Source organism: Globicephala melas, chromosome 2 (assembly GCF_963455315.2).
Source record: "Globicephala melas chromosome 2, mGloMel1.2, whole genome shotgun sequence".
In the NCBI taxonomy this organism is placed as follows: Eukaryota; Metazoa; Chordata; class Mammalia; order Artiodactyla; family Delphinidae; genus Globicephala; species Globicephala melas.
The window spans coordinates 11,066,040-11,089,416 of NC_083315.2; the positions used below are offsets into that span (position 1 = coordinate 11,066,040).

Below are 23,377 nucleotides of genomic sequence, written 5' to 3' on the forward strand. Positions count from 1 at the left end.
TAGTTGGCTTTTATCCCAAAATATTTCAAATTGATCTGTAGCACACCTTATAGAATACTATGCTTATTTCCTTAGGGAAATAAAAATTTTTTAAACTTCACACTTATAAAAATTATAGAATTGTATCCCTAAAGCAGACTTTCTGGATTTTCAGCTACTTCCTTTAGTGTTGAAAAGAGATCCAATAGTAACTACACTGTCAGCCAGATCTGTCAGTTTTTAAAATAAATGCAAACCTCAAAAGCCCCCTAAAAATTCCTTGGCTTATGAAAGCCCCAGAGTATTTCATATTCTTACATAAATTAAACAGATACTTTTATCCCTTTTGTGGATTTATTGTTGTAGTCCCCTTGAGCTAGAAGTGACCCTGATAATCCTAGTCCAATTTCTTTATAGGGAATGAATTTAATACCCTGAGGAATTAAGTGGCTTCCACGAAGTCCAGCAAGACAAGTCCTTTGCCCCCTCCCCTGCTCGGTCTTCCCATTCCTAACAGCTGGCTTATTCTGTGTGCTAAAATAAATCGTCCGAAGATGGATTTATGACATCGGTGCCTAATAGTTATTAATTTCTTCTAAGGTAAATGTTGGATTCCTTGAAATTAGTACTTCCAGCATTTGTCAGCTGGCAAGCTGGGTCATCTTTCATACACATGCGCCTCTCACATACACACAAAGCCATGAAATCTTGCAACCTCTGGTTAACTTGTCTGACCCATGAACCTGTAGACATGCAGCCAAGTAACTGTGACACATTCCCGGTGGTTCTTTCAATAATGAATACTGATCACTGTTGTATTATTGTATCATTACTGACGATACCTATTTCCTCTCACCTTACAGATGAGCCTACTAGCCCCAGCATCGATCACGATATCCCACACATCCCCGCCTCTGCGGTCATCTCTGCTTCCACCTCCCAGGTACCCTCCATAGCAGCGGCCCCTCCCAGCCTCACAACGTCAGCTCCTTTAATTCGACGTCAGCTCTCTCATGACCAGGGTACGTTTCAAGGAGCGGTTATGTGAACTGTCTTATGTTCTCAGTTTTCCATTTAAAATACTGTGACACCCCCTGATCTCCTCGCCATTTAAAAAGAATCTGGAAACCACGTGCACATGTGTAAATGTTGGGTTTTGATTGCAGAATCTGTTGGACCTCCCAGCCTGGATGCCCAGCCCAGCTCAAAGACAGAACGATCAAAATCATACGATGAGGGCCTGGATGATTACAGAGAAGATGCAAAACTGTAAGTCTCAAGCGTGTTATCTTAAATACTTGTTAGTGGCTGCTCAGTATGGCCTTGACATGTAAATACTGAATTTACTGATGTCTTTTATATTTTCTAACTTTATGACATTAGAAATGCAAATAAAAAATCAAAGTTGCGGGCTTTCCTGGTGGCGCAGTGGTTGAGAGTCCGCCTGCCGATGCAGGGGACACGGGTTCGTGCCCCGGTCTGGGAGGATCCCACATGCCGCGGAGCGGCTGGGCCCGTGAGCCATGGCCGCTGAGCCTGCGCGTCCGGAGCCTGTGCTCCGCAATGGGAGAGGCCACAACAGTGAGAGGCCTGCGTACCGAAAAAAAAAAAAAAATCAAAGTTGTGACATGATAATACATTCAATTGAATTTTTTAAAAAATTAATGTTTAAAAATCAGTAATACACAAACATAATACAAAAATACATATAAAAATATATATATTAAATAATTACTTCTGCTCTAGGCCTTCAGTCACCCAGTTCTACTCTCAGACATAACTGTGCCATCATTTTCTTTTATATAATTCCAGAGCTATTCTGTGCATAAAGTCATACACACATTTACGTACGCTTGTATGCGTTTGTGTGCTAATTGTTTTTATAAACAAATGATAGGTGCTCTACACACTGATCTTGGAGAGCATTCAGTGCATGTATGCCTGGCTTATTCTTTTTCATGATTGTTTAATTTTCCACTGAGTAGTTATACCATAATATATTTAACTGGTGTTCTGTATTCTAACAGACGTTTAGGTTGATCAAATCTTATGCTACAACAAATAATCCTTCGGTGCCTATATTTGTACATAGTTCATTTAGCATATATGTGAGTACAGTTGGAAAAAGGATTGTTACTTCAAAGGGTATGTGTATTTTTTACTTTAATATCTATTGTCAGTTGCTTTCCAATTTATTCCTCCTGAACCAGCTGCCTGAGGGGAGTCTGTGTGAGGTGTGGCCAAGGGCAGTGGCAGTGGCTAGCAGGGATTTTTCTAATGATGCAGAGTGGGATGTGTGAGCCGTTTTAGCCTTTACTCTCCCTCATTAAAAGGTATCAGTAAACAGCCACATTTCAGAGTCGCCTTCACCTTACCCCAGCTACACAGTGCTTCCTGCAAAGATGGCAGGACCGTGTGTTTCCTCCTTCATCCTCACCTCCCCTGATGCCCCATGGTGATCAGTGAGGCTCCTGTCACTGGTACCCCCTTTCCTGTTGTTCCAACAAGGAAAGCTTGGTTTTGATCTCTCAGAAAACAGTGCTCTGCAGTTTTGTTGGAGACGTGTAAGCACTGGCGCCCCCTCTCCCCGTATCCACTTTTTACTTCACTGCATTTAACCCCACTTCTTCATATGCTGTAGTTCAGATTACAGGCGTCTCCTGATGTTGTCGAAGATGAGTTTGCGTATCTATTTCTGGTTGCCTTTTTGGGGGGTGGGGGGCTCTGAGAGGAGAGGACAGCGCCATCTTCGATCACACCTTAAAATCCTAAGTTCCTTAATGAACTTTGAATTAAAACAACAAGAAAACAACTTTGTCCCATAAGGTTAAATTGTTTTTGAATAATTAATGTGGACCTGTCCTCTGAAGCCCTAAGCTTATTCAGTGTCAGCTGCTGTTCTCTGTACGGAAACATCCAGAATATGGTCAGAGGGAAGAGTGGCGGCCATGACCAGCCCTGACAATGCACTTGCTGCCGCCGTGTCCACAAGCTGGACAAGTGTGGAAGTGCCTGTCTCTATCTGACCGCTGATGGTGACCACTGACCAGTCATTATTGACAGTGTGGAAATCCTTAATAGAGCATCACACCTGTGGGTAAATAATAACATAACGGCCAGTGTTTAGTCTGAGTAGCTTTTTCCTTGATACAAAAAAAAAAAAGGATAAGAAAATCTCACCTTTTATTCAGAGATGGTTTTAACTTACAGTTTAAGAAAACTTCTATCATGGAATAGAAAGTTTAAGTACTTATAAAGTTTAGGTACTTATAAAACTAGCTGTTTTTCCTCATTTGCATCAAACTCTGATCATTTAACATGGTAACGATGAAATGTCAGCTTATTAATGAAAGGGTAGTTGTAATAGTCAAACTACTTTTACATCTTTAAGGTATTTTTATGCATTTACTGCAAATATTGATAGACTTCTTTTCCAACAGGTCCTTTAAGCATGTATCTAGCCTGAAGGGAATCAAGGTAGGTATTCAGTATTTTTAAAATATCGGTAAATGATAAATGTTTCTATTTACCTGAATTTACTTTAGCTCTTCATAGAGAATTATTTCTTTTATCCATTAGGTATTTCATATTTAAATATCATAATCTCCTATTCTATAACTTTCAAGTGCATTTGGAAAATATCACTCTAAGTTGTGATTTCTAAACGTATTCATCAAATATACAGCAGTTTACACACATTGTGCTGATTTTTCTTATTTTGTAAGTTTACGGACAAATATTTAACTGCCCAGCAGTATGTTTTTTTTTCTATCCTCAACATTATTATTTCCTGCCTCCCCCCAATTCCCCCCAATACGATCCGCCCTGTCCTCTCTTGTCTATCCTTCCCTCAGTGAAACAATAAAAGCTGTTAGACAGGAATTTCCTTATTTTACCTTCTCCAAAAATACCAGGACCTTCATTTATACCCACACTTTCTGCCTTCCTTACTCTTATCTTAATAAGTATCTTTTTACGTGGCACATTATCCTATTAAGCACAAACACCCAGGTTTCTGCTTTGGATTCCATCACTTTTCACTTTCTCAAGACCCCTGTCTCTTCTGCATAATCACTCTTTCCATTGGCTCAGTCACCATCACATAGAAGCATGTTCTGTGATTTCCTGTATTTAAAAGAAAAACCTTCCTCGAATCCACATCCCCCTCTGTTTACTGCTCCGATTTACTCTTCCATTTTTCATAGCAAAATTCTTTGGGAAAAAAATTGTTGGTAGTTTCTACTTTCCCACATCACGTCTTTCTCACCCCACACGCATCAGAATGACACTGTTCAGGCCAAGGTTACCAGTGACACTCAGGTTCCAGAACAACTGGCTGCTTGGGTTTTTCACTTACTTGACCTTTCAGGAGTATCCAACGTAATTTCCCACTTACTTCCCGAAACACCTTCTTCTGCTGGTTTCCATTTCTGCCTCTGTGTAATATTTAAAATGTTGGAAAGTCTAGAGCTGGTTCTGACTCCCCTTTCCTCTCCACCTACCGTCATTTCCTTGGTGCTCCTACCCAGAGATCTCCCCGAGTGTATATTGCCAGCCTTGACCTCTTCCCCATACTGAGGCTCATGTGGGCTCTTGCCCTGCACCATCACCATTTGGATGTTTAACAAGCAGTTCAAGGTTTCCATGACTAAGTAGATCTCAGGGACCGACCCCCCCAGACATGTGTATCCCTCCTTTTCCCTCATCTGTCTAAGTCCGTTTCAATTTACCCACTTGTTCAAGCACCAGGTCTAGGAATGAAGCTTGTTTTTTCTTTTCCCTTTCAAGTACCGTCCGCTCTACCTCCAGAACATACCCTGAACCTATACCTTCCTCTCTGTCTTCACTTTCGCTACTTTAGTCCCAGCTGCCACCGTCCCTCACCTGGATTCCCACAGTACCACCTCCTTTCATGGTTGTCCCTTTCAAATCCGTTCTCCAGATAGCAAGCAGAGCAACCTTTGAGCTGTATGATCAGATGATGTTACTCCTCTGATTCATCACTTCATGGCCTCCCGCACACTCTTGCCACAGCCTGAAGTACCCTGAACAATCTATAACTAGCTGTTTCTCTTACTTCCGTGGAAAAGTGAACATTTAAAATGATAACAGTGAGGGAATGCCCTCAGGGTCCATTGGTTAGGACTCTGCGCTTCCATTGCAGGGGTCACGGGTTCAATCCCTGGTTGGGGAGCTAAGATCCCACATGCCTTGATGTGGCCAAAAAAAAAAATGATAACAATGAATGTACATTCAGTAGCTATATATTCTCCCTGAATTTTTCTTTCCCCTGATCTTTCGTGGTTGCCTCTTTTTAAAATGTTTTCTCCAAATTTCATCTCACATGTTCTTTCTGCAGAGAGGTCTCACCTCAGCACCACCAGTTAATAGCTGCTGCTCTGTTGTTCCTTATTGCATCTCCCTGTTTCATTCTCCGAATGGCACTAATCACAATCTGATCATTTTCTTGTTTTATTTTTCTTTCTTCTTCGCCTTTTCCCACTAAATGTGAGCTCTTGAGAGTAGGTAAATTATACTATTTCTATTATTTTTTAGTGGTTAAAAAAATTCCTTCAGGGGACTTTAAAAATGATGGTGGTCAATACCCATTTTTTTAAAAAAGCAAAACCAGAAATTTTTCTAATGTAATTGATAAAGTTAGGGTTTTTCAAAAACAGCCTTTCATTTCGAAGATTTAGTAAAAGTCTTTTTCAGCAAAACAATTTCAACATGCAAATACTTATAAAGAAAAAAGCTGACATTTGCTATGTTTTCTTTGGCCTTTTCTATAGATCACAGACAGCCAAAAGTCATCAGAAGATTCTGGATCCCGGAAAGATTCTTCCTCAGAGGTTTTCAGCGATGCTGCCAAGGAAGGGTGGCTTCATTTCAGGCCACTTGTCACTGATAGGGGCAAGGTAGTGTGTTTTCTCAGCTACTGTGAGCGTGTGAAATGCAGGCCCTGAAAAGTAAAGCATTAAGTCTCTATACATAAAACGGTAAAATAGCCAGAATAAAGCGTGGAAAACGTTTATAAGCATCTTTCTCTACATAAAGGAAAAGTTATTTTTACAAATTCTAATCAGAGATTTAATTTTATACCTTTTTCATCCTTTATATCAATTACATATGGAATATGTTGTTTTGCGTCTTATCAGTGTAAAAGAGACATGGGAGTATTTAAGAAGGAACTCTGATTTTCTTATTAAGTAGTTTATTACCCATGGATTATTACAGAGTAGTACTTTAGGGACCAGCAGTTCTCCATATTAATAATTTAAAAATTTTTATTCAGTATCTCCCAGTTTACTCAAGTTGCCTTTATTTATTTATTTTTTTTGAGTTGTTTTTTTTTTTAACATCTTTATTGGAGTATAATTCCTTTACAATGGTGTGTTAGTTTCTGCTGTATAACATAGTAAATCAGTTATACATGTACATATATCCCCATATCTCCTCCCTCTTGCATCTCCCTCCCACGCTCCCTATCCCCCCCTCTAGGTGGTCACAAAGCACCGAGCTGATGTCCCTGTGCTATGCGGCTGCTTCCCACTAGCTATCTATTTTACATTTGGTAGTGTATCTATGTCCATTCCACTCTCACACTTTGTCCCAGCTTACCCTTCCCCCTCCTCATGTCCTCAAGTCCATTCATCAGAACCACTTTTTTTTTTTTTTAAGATTCCAGATATATGTGTTAGCATACAGTATTTGTTTTTCTCTTCAAGACTTGCTTCACTCTGTATGACAGTCTCTAGGTACGTCCACCTCACTACAAATAACTCAGTTTCATTTCTTTTTATGGCTGAATAATATTCCACTGTATATATGTGCCACATCTTCTTCATCCATTCATCTGTCAGTGGACACTTAGGTTACTTCCATGTCCTGGCTATTGTAAATAGAGCTGCAGTGAACATTGTGGTACATGACTCTTTTTGAATTATGGTCTCCTCAGGGTATATGCCCAGTAGTGGGATTGCTGGGTCATATGGTAGTTCTATTTGTAGTTTTTTAAGGAACCTCCATACTGTTTTCCACAGTGGCTGTATCAATTTACATTCCCACCAACAGTGCAAGAGGGTTCCCTTTTCTCCACACCCTCTCCAGCATTTATTGTTTGTAGATTTTTTGATGACCATTCTGACTGGTGTGAGGTGAAACCTCATTGTAGTTTTGATTTGCATTTCTCTAATAATTAGTGATATTGAGCATCCTTTCATGTGTTTGTTGACAATCTGTATATCTTCTCTGGAGAAATGTCTAGTTAGGTCTTCTGCCCATTTTTGGACTGGGTTGTTTGTGTTTTTTGATATTGAGCTGCTTGTATATTTTGGAGATGAATCTGTTGTCAGTGGCTTCGTTTGTAAATATTTTCTCCCATTCTGAGGATTCTCTTTTCATCTTGTTTATGGTTCCCTTTGCTGTGCAAAAGCGCTTAAGTTTCATTAGGTCCCATTTGTTTATTTTTGTTTTTATTTCCATTTCTCTAGGAGGTGGATCAAAAAGGATCTTGCTGTGATTTATGTCATGGAGTGTTCTGCCTATGTTTTCCTCTAAGAATTTTATAGTGTCTGGCCTTACATTTAGGTCTTTAATACATTTTGAGTTTATTTTTGTGTATGGTATTAGGGACTGTTTTAATTTCATTCTTTTCATGTAGCTGTCCAGTTTTCCCAGCACCACTTATTGAAGAGGCTGTCTTTTCCCCATTGTATATTCTTGCATCCTTTATCAAAGATAAGGTGACCATATGTGCGTGGGTTTATCTCTGGGCTTTCTATCCTGTTCCATTGATCTATATTTCTGTTTTTGTGGCAGTACCATACTGTCTTGATTACTGTAGCTTTGTAGTATAGTCTGAAGTCAGGGAGCCTGATTCCTCCAGCTCCGTTTTTCCTTCACAAAATTGCTTTGGCTATTCGGTGTCTTTCGTGTTTCCATACAAATTGCGAAATTTTTTGTTCTAGTTCTGGGGAAAATGCCATTGGTAGTTTGATAGGGATTGCATTGAATCTGTAGATTGCTTTGGGTACTGTAGTCATTTTCACAATGTTGATTCTTCCAATCCAAGAATATGGTATATCTCTCCATCTGTTTGTATCATCTTTAATTTCTTTCATCAGTGTCTTACAGTTTTCTACATACAGGTCTTTTGTCTCCTTAGGTAGGTTTATTCCTAGATATTTTATTATTATTTTTTCAATGGTAAATGGGAGTGTTTCCTTGATATCTCTTTCAGATTTTTCATCATTGGTGTATAGGAATGCAAGAGACTTCTGTGCATTAATCTTGTATCCTGCAACTTTACCAAATTCATTGATTAGCTCTAGTAGTTTTCTGGTAGAGTCTTTAGGATTCTCTATATATAGTATCATGTCATCTGCAAACAGTGACAGCTTTACTTCTTCTTTTCCGATTTGGATTCCTTTTATTTCTTTTTCTTCTCTTATTGCTGTGGCTAAAACTTCCAAAACTATGTTGAATAATAGTGGTGAGAGTGGGCAACCTTGTCTTGTTCCTGATCTTAGTGGAAATGGTTTCGGTGTTTCAACATCGAGAACGATGTTGGCTATGGGTTTGTCATATATAGCCTTTATTATGTTGAGGTAAGTTCCCTCTATGCCTGCTTTCTGGAGGGTTTTTTTAAATCATAAATGGATGTTGAATTTTGTCAGAAGTTCTTTCTGCATCTATTGAGATGATCATATGGTTTTTCTCCTTCAATCTGTTAATATTGTTTATCACATTGATTTGCATATATTGAAGAATCCTTGCATCCCTGGGATAAACTCCGTTTGATCATGGTGTATGATCCTTTTAATGGGCTGTTGGATTCTGTTTGCTAGTATTTTGCTGAGGATTTTTGCATCTATGTTCATCGGTGATATTGGCCTGTAGTTTTCTTTTTTTGTGACATCTTTGGTTTTGGTATCAGGGTGATGGTGGCCTCATAGAATGAGTTCGGCAGTGTTCCTCCTTCTGCTATATTTTGGAATAGTCTGAGAAGGATAGGTGTTAGCTCTTCTCTAAATCTTTGATAGAATTTGCCTGTGAAGCCATCTGGTCCTGGGCTTTTGTTTGTTGGAAGATTTTTAATCACAGTTCAATTTCAGTGCTTGTGATTCGTCTGTTCATATTTTCTACTTTTTCCTGGTTCAGTCTCGGATGGTTGTGCTTTTTTAAGAAGTTGTCCATTTCTTCCAGGTTGTCCATTTTATTGGCATATAGTTGTTTGTAGTAATCTCTCATGATCCTTTGTATTTCTGCAGTGTCAGTTGTTAATTCTGCTTTATCATTTCTAATTCTGGTGATTTGAGTCTTCTCCCTGTTTTTCTTGATGAGTCTGGCTAATGGTTTTTCAGTTTTGTTTATCTTCTCAAAGAACCAGCTTTTAGTTTTATTGATATTTGCTATCATTTCCTTCATTTCTTTTTCATTTATTTCTGATTTGATCTTTATGATTTCTTTTCTTCTGCTAACTATGCAGTTTTTTTGTTCTTCTTTCTCTCATTCCTTTAGGTGTAAGGTTAGGTTTTTTATTTGAGCTGTTTCTTGTTTCTTGAGGTAAGATTGTATTGCTATAAACTTCACTCTTAGGACTGCTTTTGCTGCGTCCCATAGGTTTTGGGTCCTCGTGTTTTCATTTTCATTTGTTTTTAGGTATTTTTTGATTTCTTCAGTGATCTCTTGGTTATATAGTGGTGTATTTTTTAGCCTCTGTGTGTTTGTATTTTTTACAGATTTTTTCCTGTAATTGATATCTAGTCTCATAGCGTTGTGGTTGGAACAGATTCTTGGTACGATTTCAATTTTCTTAAATTTACCAAGGCTTGATTTGTGACCCAAGAATGTTCCATGAGCACTGGAGAAAAAAAGTATAATCTGCTGTTTTTGGATGGAATGTCCTGTAAATACCAATTAAGTCCATCTTGTTTAATGTATCATTTAAAGCTTTTGTTTCCTTAATTTTTTTCATTTTGAATGATCTGTCCATTGGTGAAAGTGGGGTGTTAAAGTCCCCTACTATGATTGTGTTACTGTCAATTTCCCCTTTTATGGCTGTTAGCATTTGCCTTACGTATATAGGTGCTCCTATGTTGCGTGCATAAATATTTATAATTGTTATATAGTATTCTTGGATAGATCCCCTGATCAGCATGTAGTATCCTTCTTTGTTTCTTGTAATACTCTTTATTTTAAAGTGTATTTTGTCTGATATGAGAGTTGCTACTCCAGCTTTCTTTTGATTTCTATTTGCATGGAATATCTTTTTCCACCCCCTCACTTTCAGTCTGTATGTGTACCTAGGTCTGAAGTGGGTCTCTTGTACACAACATATATACGGATATTGTTTTTGTATTCATTCAGCCAGTCTATGTCTTTTAGTTGGAGCATTTAATCCATTTACATTTAAGGTAGTTATCGATATGTATGTTCCTATTACCATTTTCTTAATTGTTTTGGGTTTGTTATTGTAAGTCTTTGCCTTCTCTTGTGTTTCCTGCCTAGAGAAGTTCCTTTAGCATTTGTTGTAGAGATGGTTTGGTGGTGCCGAATTCTCTTAACTTCTGCTTGTCTGTAAAGGTTTTAATTTTTCCGTCAAATCTGAATGAGATCCTTGCTGAGTAGAGTAATCTTGGTTGTAGGTTTTTCCCTTTCATCACTTTAAACATGTCCTGCCACTTCCTTCTGGCTTGCAGAGTTTCAAGTTGCCTTTATAATAATTTTATTGTTTCCCCTTATTTTATAAATATAGAGGTATTTAAATGAATATCAATATCAATATATGCTTCATTAAGTAGATAACAATATAAGAAAAACTTCACCAGAAAATTTTGTACAATATTTGTGTAGCTTAATTTATAAGAAAACTTTAATACTGTCAAAAGAGTATCAAATTTTTTTTAGAAAACCCATCTTGCATGTTGTTGCTTGACCATATAAAGTTGATCAGTTTTGTTAACTAAATTCATTACGTCTGCATATCCTTTGGGGATTAGTTTTTTCAGTGTTTGTCATTTGCATGATCTAAGACTTGTCTTAAGCCTTGCTTTCACTCAGAGGATTTTTCTGACTGACCTTTTTCCTTATTTTCTATTCCCTTAGCATTTTTTATATATTTTGCTACACTCGCTTTATCCTAATTAACTTTATTCATTTTATTTTCTCAACCCAATTAAAGTTGAGATTTCATTGCCCTTGATTGTGATAGGAATACATTACCCAACTTGGTTTACGTTCCACACTTTTTGTCTTTCCTGCCCTAACAAATACATATTGACGTAAAGCAGGCACCTGCCACATTGGGTATACATTTAAGCGTGTTAACAGTGTTGCTAGATGCATCTGTCCTTTCACTAAGATTTAGCCAAGTGTTGAGTATGCCTGATCTGTCTCATGTTCTCCAGCGAGTTGGTGGAAGTATTCGACCATGGAAGCAGATGTATGTTGTACTTCGGGGCCATTCGCTGTACCTGTACAAAGATAAACGAGAACAGACGACTCCGTCTGAAGAAGAGCAGCCCATCAGTGTTAACGCTTGCTTAATAGACATCTCTTACAGCGAGACCAAGAGGAAAAATGTCTTTCGACTCACCACGTCCGACTGCGAGTGCCTGTTTCAGGCTGAAGACAGGGACGACATGCTAGCCTGGATCAAGAGCATCCAGGAGAGCAGCAACTTAAATGAGGAGGTTAGTGTCCAAAACGACATTGATAAAACCGACGCTGTCGCAACATTTTCTTTTTAAAGGAGACTGAAAGAATCTGATACATCATTTAAAAAAAATCATAACGTGCTATCTTCACTTAAAAATAGTTGATCAGGGCTTCCCTGGTGGCTCAGTGGTTAAGAATCCGCCTGCCAATGCAGGGGACACGGGTTCGAGCCCTGGTCCGGGAAGATCCCACATGCCGCGGAGCAACTCAGGCCCGTGCACCACAGCTACTGAGTCTGCGCTCTAGAGCCCGCGAGCCACAACTACTGAACCCGTGTGCCTAGAGCCTGTGCTCCACAGCAAGAGAAGCCACCGTAGCGAGAAGGTTCTGCACCACAACGAAGAGTAGCCCACGTTCGCAGCAACTAGAGAAAGCCCCCACGCAGCAATGAAGACGCAACTCATCCAAAAATAAATAAATGAAATAAATTAATTAAAGAAAAAAATAGTTGATCAGAAGGAAAATTCAGGGACTTCCCTGGCAGTTCAGTGGTTAGGACTCTGTGCTTCCACTGCCAAGGGCACAGGTTCGATCCCTGTTTGAGGAACTAAGATTCCACCATCCACACGGTGCTGCCAAAAAAAAAGGAAAACTCAAGTGTACCTATATTATATTATTTTCACTTATTGGGAAAATCACCATTACTGACCTAGAAAAGCAGATTATTCATACATTCTGCATACCTTCTCAGAAGCAGTGAAGCACTGAGCAGAGACCTAGGTTCCTAGTCCTGGTCATTACCTTTGTGACTGAATAATTCCAGATCTGTTTCTTTGTGTCAAAACCAGCGTTGTTGTGGGCTTAAGTTACAGCGAAAATGCATCTCCAAACAAATTGCTGTGTAAATGCAGAGACCCTGATAGCATGATTCTTGTTAATGAAATTATGCAGGCAAGAATATAATATAGCCTACTGTAATACAGTAATTGGTTTCTAAGAAAACTTGTAGTATCAGAAATCATGTTATAAGCCACTTTTTCTTTTTAATAAAGAGAGTTTCTGACTCACAACCATCAAGTTATTTTTTACAGCAGAACTTTCAGTAGTGAAGATTTTTTTTTTAAGTGAAGTTTTTTTTTTTTTTTTTTTTTTTTTTGCGGTACACGGGCCTCTCACTGTCGTGGCCTCTCCCGTTGCAGAGCACAGGCTCCGGACGCGCAGGCTCAGCGGCCATGGCTCACGGGCCCAGCCGCTCCGCAGCATGTGGTATCTTCCCGGACCAGGGCATGAACCCGTGTCCCCAGCATCGGCAGGTGGACTCTCAACCACCACGCCACCAGGGAAGCCCAAGATTTTTTTTTTAAGTGTACATAACTGTAAACTTTACAGAGCAGATTCAGCAATGATTAAGTCTAGATTTTGCTCAAGGGTGCCTTTTTCATATCATCAGCAGTTTTTCTTAGACGTTATTCTCATTTACGTGCCCGTTGTTTTGACAAAAAAAAAACCCCACAAGGTTCTTTCCCCCTACTTTCCCATACAGTATGCAGGGACACCTACATTAACCATGAAGTTATGCAAATTATGTTCTCGAATTCTGTCATTTCCATTATATCCAATTCAAGTCATGAAAACTTAGAACATAGGAAAACGCCTGTACTTTTTCTCGTCTGACAGTTTACACTCTACCTTGTTTGTTGTGAACAACGAATACCAGATCCATATCAATACAGCCCTTTTTCTACAACCACCGCTATAAAGAGACATCAGACCTGAGTTTTGGCAAAGTAAACAGGGAGAATCACAACTTGGGTGTAGATTTCAGCTTTAAGTAGCAGTTCAAAGGAGTTCCTGTTTGATCAGCCCCTGCTCTATGCCAGGTGTCCTGCTGGGCAGTAGATGACTTCATCTTTGAGACATAGGGCTTTTTTAGAAATTGAATGAAGTGATGCTTATGAAGAACGCACCCCAGTGCCTGGTAGGTCATGAACATGTACTTCGTGTCAGCCATTATAGCATCATCACTACCATCTGATTCTGAGACACGGGTGTTTTCACCAAGTTTTAGAGCTAAGAAAGTAATAATTCACCGAGCATATACCATATGGCAGTCACTCTTTTAAGCATTTTATGTCAGTTAATTTCAGCAGCCATATGAATGTGTCTTCTTATTATCATCACCATGTTTCAAACAAGGGAACTTTGTGGCAAAGAGAAGTTAAGTAATTTCCCCAGGGTCACATAGCTCAGAATTGTCAAGCAGTCTTATTCTAGATCTTAACCATATCCTCTTTCAGTTGGTAAATGAGAAGAATCTGTTTGAATTCGAGAATTTATAAAGTCTGTATTCTTTGTAAATTGTAACGTTCACTATGACCAAAACGAGACAAGTAAAAAAAATACTTGCGAACACATGTCAATTTATAATTGGAACCAATAGGGGAAAAAAAAAATCATCTCCTTGTGGTCAACTCTGAGTTTTCCATGTAGCATATTATTGAGGTTAACCTGTTGAGGTTAATAAAACCAGGTTTGAGCTTTTTTCTTCTGATAATATAACTGTCACTTCTGATACTAATTGACCCTCAGTCTCACTGTTCCTATCAATTAATCATTAACACATTTTGGCAGTATTCCATCTTTTATCCAACTGTATTATTTTGAAACGCTGATCATTCTTTCTGGTATTAGTGAGAGAAAAAACTGGCTCACTGCTTCCCAGTCATTTATTAAAAACGGCAGATCAGTTCAGTAAGTTTGAACACTGGCTACTTGCTGGTACTAGTCCAGGTGTTGCTGGGGTACAGAAAGTAAACAGGAAACTCTTGGCGGTGGCAGAGGCCCTTGAACGTTTGTCACTTAGTGAAGTTAGGTCATGATTTGAATAGAGCTTTTAAAACAACTCCATGGAGTCTGTATTGAATAAGCAAAGTAGTACAGTGTAGAGCTCCCCCCTGCCCCCCAGAAAGAGTAGGATCCTTATTTAGGGAGTTGAGAATTGACTTTCTAATTTTACCTTCTATTTATTCTGTAGGACACTGGAGTTACTAACAGGGATCTGATTAGTCGAAGAATAAAAGAATACAACAGTCTGATGAGGTGAGAATCCCACCATGCCTGCAGGTTAACTGGGACGTAAAATCCGTACTTGGTCAGAAACGTTCCTTTCTTTCAGCAGCAAAGCAGAGCAGTTGCCAAAGACCCCTCGCCAGAGTCTCAGCATCCGGCAGACCCTGCTTGGTGCTAAAGCAGAGCCTCGGACTCAGAGTCCACACTCCCCCAAGGAGGAGTCAGAAAGGAAGCTTCTCAGTAAAGGTACTGATATCCGCATTCCTAGATAAATTTAGGATTTAAAATTGGGTTTGTAGTAAATCAACTATACTTAAGTAAAAAAAAAAAAAATTTTTTTTTTTTTTTTAAATAAAATTGAGATTTTAAAGGTGTTTTCATGTTTTTCTGTGCCTTTTCTGCGGACCTCAGCTCAGGGTGAGCTAACCCAGAGATCACTGGGGGCCTGGTCCAGGCTGGTGGGGCCTTTCCCTTAAGCTGGGGTCCAAGACACCAGTTCTTTTTTTTTTTTTTTGCGGTACGCGGACCTCTCACTGTTGCGGCCTCTCCAGTCGCGGAGCACAGGCTCCGGACGCGCAGGCTCAGCGGCCATGGCTCACGGGCCCAGCCGCTCCACGGCATGTGGGATCTTGCCGGACCAGGGCACGAACCCGTGTCCCCTGCATCGGCAGGTGGACTCTCAACCACTGCGCCACCAGGGAAGCCCAACACACCAGTTCTTATAATAAAGATCAAGTGAAGGAAAATACAACACATACATCTATGTCAAAAAGTACCAATTTGATAAATGCAGAGGATCCAGATGCTTTCGTTTTTAAATAAAACCATTATGTTTCCTTTTGCTAAAATCTCACTGTAAAGATGTCACATTAATTCTATTGTCTTGACTGTTTTAAAGAAAATCATGGTACAGATTGTCAAAGGGTGAAGAAGCAGAATTGATTTGTACTAAATTATATGGAGGGTTGAAAGGAGTGCTATATCAGGAAGAGAATAGAATAGAATATGTTTGATACATAAAGGATATGTTATTTATAGTACAGGACTCTGATTTATATAAATATTGATAAAGGATCTTTAAAGTCATGATTTAAACACTCTTGTTTCTATTTTCTTTTCATGTCATTTTCTTTTGAATAACGATCAAAAGATGACACTAGTCCCCCAAAAGACAAAGGCACATGGAGAAAAGGCATTCCAAGTATTATGAGAAAGACATTTGAAAAAAAGCCTACTGCTACAGGAACGTTCGGGGTCAGACTGGATGACTGCCCACCAGCTCATACTAATCGGGTAAGACACCAGCCCGCCAGATTTCCTAAAGCCATTAATTCAGCCGTCGTCATAACAGGACCCGAGTACACAGCCGTGCAGGTCACAGGGGGTATCTGTCCATCTGTTGAGTATTTTCCTCTTCTTAACAGACCTTAGTTTCTCTAAGCATGTCTGACCTGTACGGGTGTATGGAGTAATTTTATCTATAATGCTTTTTTCTAATGTGTTGACTCTGAAATAGAATAATTATTCAACGGCTAAGAATGTATCTGAAACTATCGGTAAGAAGTCATTTTCAAGTCGTGTGTGTTTCTGTTTTCAGCATTTTAAAAGAAGGATGGGAACAAGAATCTGATTAAGAAAGTATGATAAATGTAAATGTGCATGTGCGCGTGTGTGTGTGTGTGTGCGCGCGTGTGTGTGCGTGTTTACAATGCCCACGTTAGGATTCATATCATGAGTGGATGGATGTTATTCTTTCCCCCTCCTCTTCCCCGTCCCCCTTCTTTTATTCAACTGAACTGTTGCCACATTCTCCCTACTAGCTCTTGTTTCTTCTTTAGACTATTATCTCCCTGTGGGGCCTCCTCTTTCAGTCTTGACCTATTCATTCTCTTTCCACTGACTCAACTATCTCTTGCTGGTTTTGTCTCTTCCCAGTTCTCCAGTGTTTCTATTCTTTATTTTCTCTGTATCAAATAACAACAATTTATATACTGTTTCCTTTTGGATGAAAAGGGCCTTGTAGCTACGATATGTATCTACTAACTGAAGATAAACATTCATGCTGTGTTAAATAAAATGTTTATTTCTTGTTTTGCAGTATATTCCATTAATAGTTGACATATGTTGCAAATTAGTTGAAGAAAGAGGTCTTGAATATACAGGTATTTATAGAGTTCCTGGAAACAATGCAGCCATCTCAAGTATGCAAGAGGAACTCAACAAGGGAATGGCTGATATTGATATACAAGACGATGTAAGTTTGTGTATTTCTATTTGAATAACTGGTCTGTGTTTTTTTCCTTTGTGGTATTGACTACAAAAATACGGTATTTTTATTTTGCATACCTAGAAATGGCGAGATTTGAATGTGATAAGCAGTTTACTAAAATCCTTCTTCAGAAAACTCCCTGAACCACTTTTCACAAATGGTGAGTTAACCCCACCAAAGACACTGATGCAACAGTTGAACATTACATTGTTGGGAAACCACAGCATATTAAATGGAACCAGGGGAAAATATTTTTATCAAAAGAAACAGGAGGTTTTGTTTAGTTCTTACTTGTATACAAAGCACAATCATGTCCTATTTTTTGTCATTTGGATTTTTTTTTCCTCCTGATACATTGCAGTGAAAAACAGTTTATAAAACGTTGTTAAAGTTCAGTAAAAATATATATTATCCTGTTCATTCATGTTTACAGCTGAGTTGAAAATATGTTATTATTGTTCTCAGTGAAAAGCCTTCAGGCATAATAAGGTACAATTAGTAGAAAAGAATTTTTTCAGCCAAGCCAACTATTTGACTTAGATAAGACCTTGTAGTAGATGTTGCAGTGCGGGGAGAGAAAGTGGACAGACTGTGTCAATACAGGCTGTACCCTCAGAGAACTCACATTTTAGGGAATTTCCTTTGTTTGATAAGGCCTAGAGGAATCATTAAAAACTATGGTAGTTTTATTTTATTTTATTTTTTATAAATTTATTTATGGCTGCGTTGGGTCTTCATTGCTGCGCAGGCTTTCTCTAGGTGCGGCGAGCGGGGGCTACTCTTTGTTGCGGTGCGCGGGCTTCTCATTGCGGTGGCTTCTCTTGTTGCAGAGCACGGGCTCTAGGCACGTGGGCTTCAGTAGTTGTGGCACACGGGCTTAGTAGTTGTGGCTCATGGGCTCTAGAGCGCAGGCTCAGTAGCTGTGGCCCGCAGGCTTGGTTGCTCCGTGGCCTGTGGGATCTTCCAGGACCAGGGCTCGAACCCATGTCCCCTGCATTGGCAGGTGAATTCTTAACCACTGCGCCACCAGGGAAGCCCCTATAGTAGTTTTAGGACAACATTTCAAAGGCTATTTGGGGTCTTCCCTACTATTTTTTTCTTTTTAATTGTGGTTTGAAATTGAACCTTAAAGGGAAACTAGATTACAGCTCACCTAAACAATTTAAGATGAATTTGTTTTTTTTTGTTCTTACTGTTGTCAGATAAATATGCCGACTTTATTGAAGCCAATCGTAAGGAAGATCCTCTAGATCGTCTGAAAACATTAAAAAGACTAGTAGGTATTATTTTATATTTTTGGAGGTACAACAAAAGTTCAGCATTTAAATCCATCATGAAAATAATATGTTTCAGATTCATGATTTGCCCGAACATCATTATGAAACACTCAAGTTTCTTTCGGCTCATCTGAAGACAGTGGCAGAAAATTCAGAAAAAAATAAGGTGTGTAAACTGTTTGTTGAAGAGATGTACTTTCAGTGGCTTTAGTTGAAAAGATGTACTTCACTGCTTCATGCGAAATAGTCAAAAATAGGTTATAATTAAACAGAAGCTCTAAAATACATCATACTGGTGATCACGTCCCGCTAAAGATCACTCTTAAAAGCAAAAGGTCCCCAAAATATGAATTGTTGTTTTTTCAAGACATTTTCTTTTATGTTTATCCAGCAAGAAAAATGAAAAAGTCAGAAATTTTACTTCTTCTATTTTTCAACTGTATATTAATATTTTGAATGGGCAATATTTGCACAAACAACAGTGAAAATGTATCAAATGGTATACAGTGAAAAACAACAGACATTTTCTTTTTTTGTTTTGTTTCATTTAGATTTAGCAGATAAATTGTTTTGGTTTTGTTTTCATACCACCATATTACCTTTATCAAACACAACAAAATTTATTATTCCATCGTATTATCTAGTAGTCTGTTCACGTGTAGCTTTTCCTGATTGGTTTAAAGAAATATCTTTTGGATGAATATTGTATGATTTTACTCACATGGAGTAAAAAAAAAAACACACACACACAAAATAAATGAACAAACCAAACAAAAACAACACATAGATACAGAGAACAGAGTAGTGGTTACCAGAGGGGAAGGGGCAGGGGTGCAGGGGAGGGTGAAAGGGTAAGGGGGATCAACTGTCTGGTGATGGATGGAAACTAAATTTTTGGTGTGGATCCCAAGACCAGTTTGGTTTTTTTTTTTTTTGAGTTCCACAATGGTTTTTTACCCTCTAGTATGTTTTTGGGATTGGTTATTTAATATTTTAATCAAATCCTAAGGTCAAAAAATTACACCAGATACTTAAAAGATATAACAAAGAAAAACAAAAGGTTCACACCTTTGACAATCAGGTACTTAAACAGGAATACAAACTATCATGGAAGGAAACATAAAAACATATAGGCATGTAATACTGAGGTGTTCATTGGTACAAGGATAAGCAACAAGCTTTGGAAGTCTTGGTTGAAGTAAAATTTTTATCAAAAGAATATTTTCAGACATTAGTTTTTACATATTCATGATCTTAATGTACTACTCAGGCAAATTTGGAAATTTTTATGTATCTCTTTCCATTTGTTCAGTTTTTGAGGGGAGAGGTTTTCCCTATTCTTTTGCAAGTTTTATTCCCTTTGATTTTAATATTTTTGTCAGTTGATCCAGCTTTATTAATACTTATTTTTGGCTGAGGTGCACGGCTTGTGGGATCTTAGTTCCCTGACCAGGGATGGAACCTGTACCCCCTGCCGTGGAAGTGTGGAGCCCTAACCACTGGACTGCCAGGGAATTCCCGTAATACTAGTTTTGAACCAGATCAATTGTTTTCAATCAAAGACTTCCTGGAAAAAACAAATGCCAATTAAGTATTGTATGTTGTCATTAAAGCAAGAAAAAGCATTATTTTTTTTTACACACATCAGTCAACCATTCTTTGAATTATTTTTCATCAAAAGAGTCTTTCAGAAGTAAAATGCCAAACATGCAATGGGAATTTAAGCCTACTTTCTTAAGAAAAGTTGTGATATTTTCTAATATCATCCTCTGTTGCAGATGGAACCCAGAAACCTAGCCATAGTGTTTGGTCCAACTCTCGTGAGGACCTCTGAAGATAACATGACGCACATGGTCACTCACATGCCAGACCAGTACAAGATCGTAGAGACGCTTATCCAGCACGTAAGTCCAGGCTTCGGCTCATCGAGAACATTCTTTTTCATGAGCAGCTGATAGTTGGTAGGGCAGAATTTGGTTATACTTTTTTTTTTTTTTTCCTAAGAGAATTACCTTTTTTTCTGTGCTATCCTCCAAAATATAGATCTCTGTAGGGGGTTATTTAATTTCTCTTTTTCACCTTTTTTATTTTAAATTTTAGCATGACTGGTTTTTCACAGAAGAAGGTGCTGAAGAACCTCTTGTAAGTATTGTCCGTCAGCGTTTGTACTCTGTTCTTCTCATTTGGGACACAAAAGATCCTGATCCTACAACTGTGTCACCTTCCTGCTTTGTATGCTATTGTCTGCTTTGCACCCCGAAAGCAGGTCTATAGCGCCTCAGTTTCTGATCTAATGAAAATCCAAGTATGATACTTATTTGGTAATTAATTATATGCAAATAATGTAAAAAATTAAGCATATGTCCTCCACTCAGTAATGTGTCTTTTACTAAATGTTGTTTGAATTTTAAAGAAAGTATCTTTGAAGAGATGATGAAGAGATCTTTGTTTATTAACCATAGACAACAGTGCAGGAGGAAAACACAGTAGACTCCCAGCCAGTGCCAAACATAGATCATTTACTCACCAACATTGGAAGGACAGGCGTCTCCCCTGGAGATGTATCAGGTAACTCTTGCCTGGGCAGTATTGATCTCTAGGTTAAAAGCTAAATTCTTATAACATGAAAGAGCAAATCAATCATAAGTAACAATTCACTATGATTTTTTTTCCTTTTCCTCTTCTTTTTTTCCCTTTCCACTAATAAAAATAATGTAATCTTCCTCTTCTGATTGATCTGAATTATCTTCCAGTGACTGTAATGCCATTGGCAGTGCATGGAGTTGTAATGCTTGTCAGAAAGGAAATATGAGGGAAAATGAGCATGCAAACCACTGTTTTGTTCTTTTTTTTTTAATTCACAGTTTCCATGTAATAGTCATCACAAGGTAAAACAGATACACGCTACTGAGTATGTGGTTGCTGTGATGGCAGAAAGTATGGTCTAGACTGTATGAGTAGTTCTTACTCTTGAGCTGGACGTTCTGTTGAAAAGGCAGCCAATTAAATACGTAAAATGCTCGTGGGCACCATTCCCATAAATGCAGTATATTATCTTGTCACTACAGAGGTCACCGTAAAAGTCAATTTCTTTGACATTTTCTTCTGTCTTCTATTGCCACCCTCATGTTCGGTGAAGTATCAGTTCTAATAGGCTCTTTCGATGCAAATTTTCTCCTGCCAAACTGTTGCACTAACCTAGCATGTTTTACACCATGTTCTCCCTTTGTCTCTAGTTCTTGTTTTAGTCCTAAAGGGTTTTCTTTCCAGCACTTACTGACACAGGCAAATCTATACTGATGTTGCACAGGCGAGATGGGAGGAGTCTATCACACGGTCATGTCGCTAGTGGATTCTGTGGTGTCCCTGATGGACAGCTGGAACTGTAGGAAGAAGGAGGACTGCTGTCCACACTGTAGCTGCCTTGTCTGCAGAAACCCCCGATTCCTGTAAATGCAAACCGAGTTGATCTGTGGTGTACATTTTCGCTTACGATTATTGTAAACAGATCACTACTACTTTCTTAAAGGTTTTTCTGCTGTTTCTTGTTATTTCTGAAGCAGACCGTGAGGAGAAATAGCATGGTATGGTCTACCAGTTCTTAAAGTCATAAAGCATTGAGCCATGTGTTGAAAGGGGCGTGGCATGGGGCTCAGCTCATTAATTCTGAAAATCCATTTCCCTGAAGTTGAAAGAGAAATTTCCAAATTGGTGTTGTCCTGAAGAGTGCTAGCCCCTTCCTACCCTCTTTATACTTGTATAATCTGAGTTTTTTGCCAGACAGTAAAATGATGCTTTCCATTTTTCCATTTCCATAATAGCATTTGTTAATAAATAATTGGAAAACTGGTAGCAATTTAACTAGTCTAAAGGATCCCTGACTGCACAGATGTGAAACCGGGGTCCAAAGCACAGAGATCAGCATGATTTAACGTAACGTCAAAGTGACCTAGAAGCAGGGTTATCCTAATGCATCCTTACGCACACAGTATATGCTTCTAAAATTTAACATTGACAGTCTGACAAAAATCAACATAAATACACTGAGTCTGAGCATCTCAATTTGTAGCGAGGGCAGCCAACAATCCTAAACGTTCTACATTGTGTATCAGTTTCAGATACAGGATGTGGTACATAGTGCAGTTCTTCCAAAGGTCTTCAAGCTGCTTTATTGCTAGACTGAACGCTTAGCACATTTAATAAACACTAGTGTTTCTGTTTCGTTTAGTACAGGGCTCCTTTGCCATCCCTATCATTGAGCTGATTCTGCCTACAATTCACAGCATCCTTTCATGGCGGTGGCTTTCTGTGGTGCAGCCTGCATCTTTGTGAGCTCTGACTATCCACTGTGTTCTCTTGTTTTTGAGTTTTGCTTTCACATTTTGTTCTGTGCCTGTCTTTTCCATAAGTTTTGCATTGTTTGTTGAAAGCAGTAAAGAATCTGACCAATACTGACCATGTTTTCTTTTAACTTCTCACAGATTCAGCTACTAGTGACTCAACAAAATCTAAGGTAAATTGTTTTGTACAGTTTGGAATATTTCAGAGGGGAATTGCTTTGTGGCTTGGTATGCAGATGCACCCGTGTCTGTGTCTGATGACAGACCAGCAGAGTCTTATAAAGGGAAAAATGAATGCTTAAAATAGAATATGATAGAGGAATACTGGATGGTGAGGTGGGGTGTTGGATTTATCTCAGTGTAGTTTAGCATAATTCAAAGAAGTAGGCATTTACCCCCTCATTCTTAATGTGAAAATTTTCTAACATATGCAAAAGCAGAGAGAATAATATAATGAGCCCTTATTATCCACGCTCAACAATTAACACATGGCCAAGTTTGTCTCATCTGCGCCCGCCCACTTTCCTCCTCTTCGTGACTTTTGGTTTTCTTGGTCTTTTTTTTGACCTCGCAGCAGGTGGGATCTTAGTTCCCCTACCAGGGATGGGACCCGTGTCCCCTACAGTAGAAGCTCAGAGTCTTAACTACTGGACCACCAAGGAAGTCCCTCGGGACTATTTGGAAGCAAATCCCAAACATTCTATTTCATTCTGTAAACATTTCAGTAGTAATATAGACTTTATTATTATTATACATTTTTTATGAAAATATATATTCTTGCC

At 38.7% G+C, this 23,377-nt stretch overlaps 1 protein-coding gene across 10 annotated transcripts in view; it reads left to right on the forward strand.

Moving 5' to 3' along the window:
• ARHGAP21 (Rho GTPase activating protein 21) overlaps positions 1-23,377 on the forward strand; it is a 168,892-nt gene that overhangs the window by 140,067 nt on the left and 5,448 nt on the right. For 8 of the 10 annotated variants that reach the window (XM_060292800.1, XM_060292835.1, XM_060292845.1 and 5 more), the window contains 16 exons: positions 843-1,001; positions 1,146-1,248; positions 3,420-3,456; positions 5,772-5,897; positions 11,391-11,675; positions 14,675-14,739; positions 14,816-14,955; positions 15,860-16,002; positions 16,808-16,963; positions 17,060-17,138; positions 18,181-18,254; positions 18,332-18,421; positions 20,034-20,159; positions 20,356-20,397; positions 20,718-20,823; positions 22,737-22,768. In XM_060292800.1, the coding sequence (XP_060148783.1) occupies positions 843-1,001; positions 1,146-1,248; positions 3,420-3,456; positions 5,772-5,897; positions 11,391-11,675; positions 14,675-14,739; positions 14,816-14,955; positions 15,860-16,002; positions 16,808-16,963; positions 17,060-17,138; positions 18,181-18,254; positions 18,332-18,421; positions 20,034-20,159; positions 20,356-20,397; positions 20,718-20,823; positions 22,737-22,768 (1,763 nt within the window). The remainder of the gene's footprint in view (positions 1-842; positions 1,002-1,145; positions 1,249-3,419; positions 3,457-5,771; positions 5,898-11,390; positions 11,676-14,674; positions 14,740-14,815; positions 14,956-15,859; positions 16,003-16,807; positions 16,964-17,059; positions 17,139-18,180; positions 18,255-18,331; positions 18,422-20,033; positions 20,160-20,355; positions 20,398-20,717; positions 20,824-22,736; positions 22,769-23,377) is intronic. The other 2 variants (XM_060292824.1, XM_060292840.1) reach the window with 1 other exon arrangement.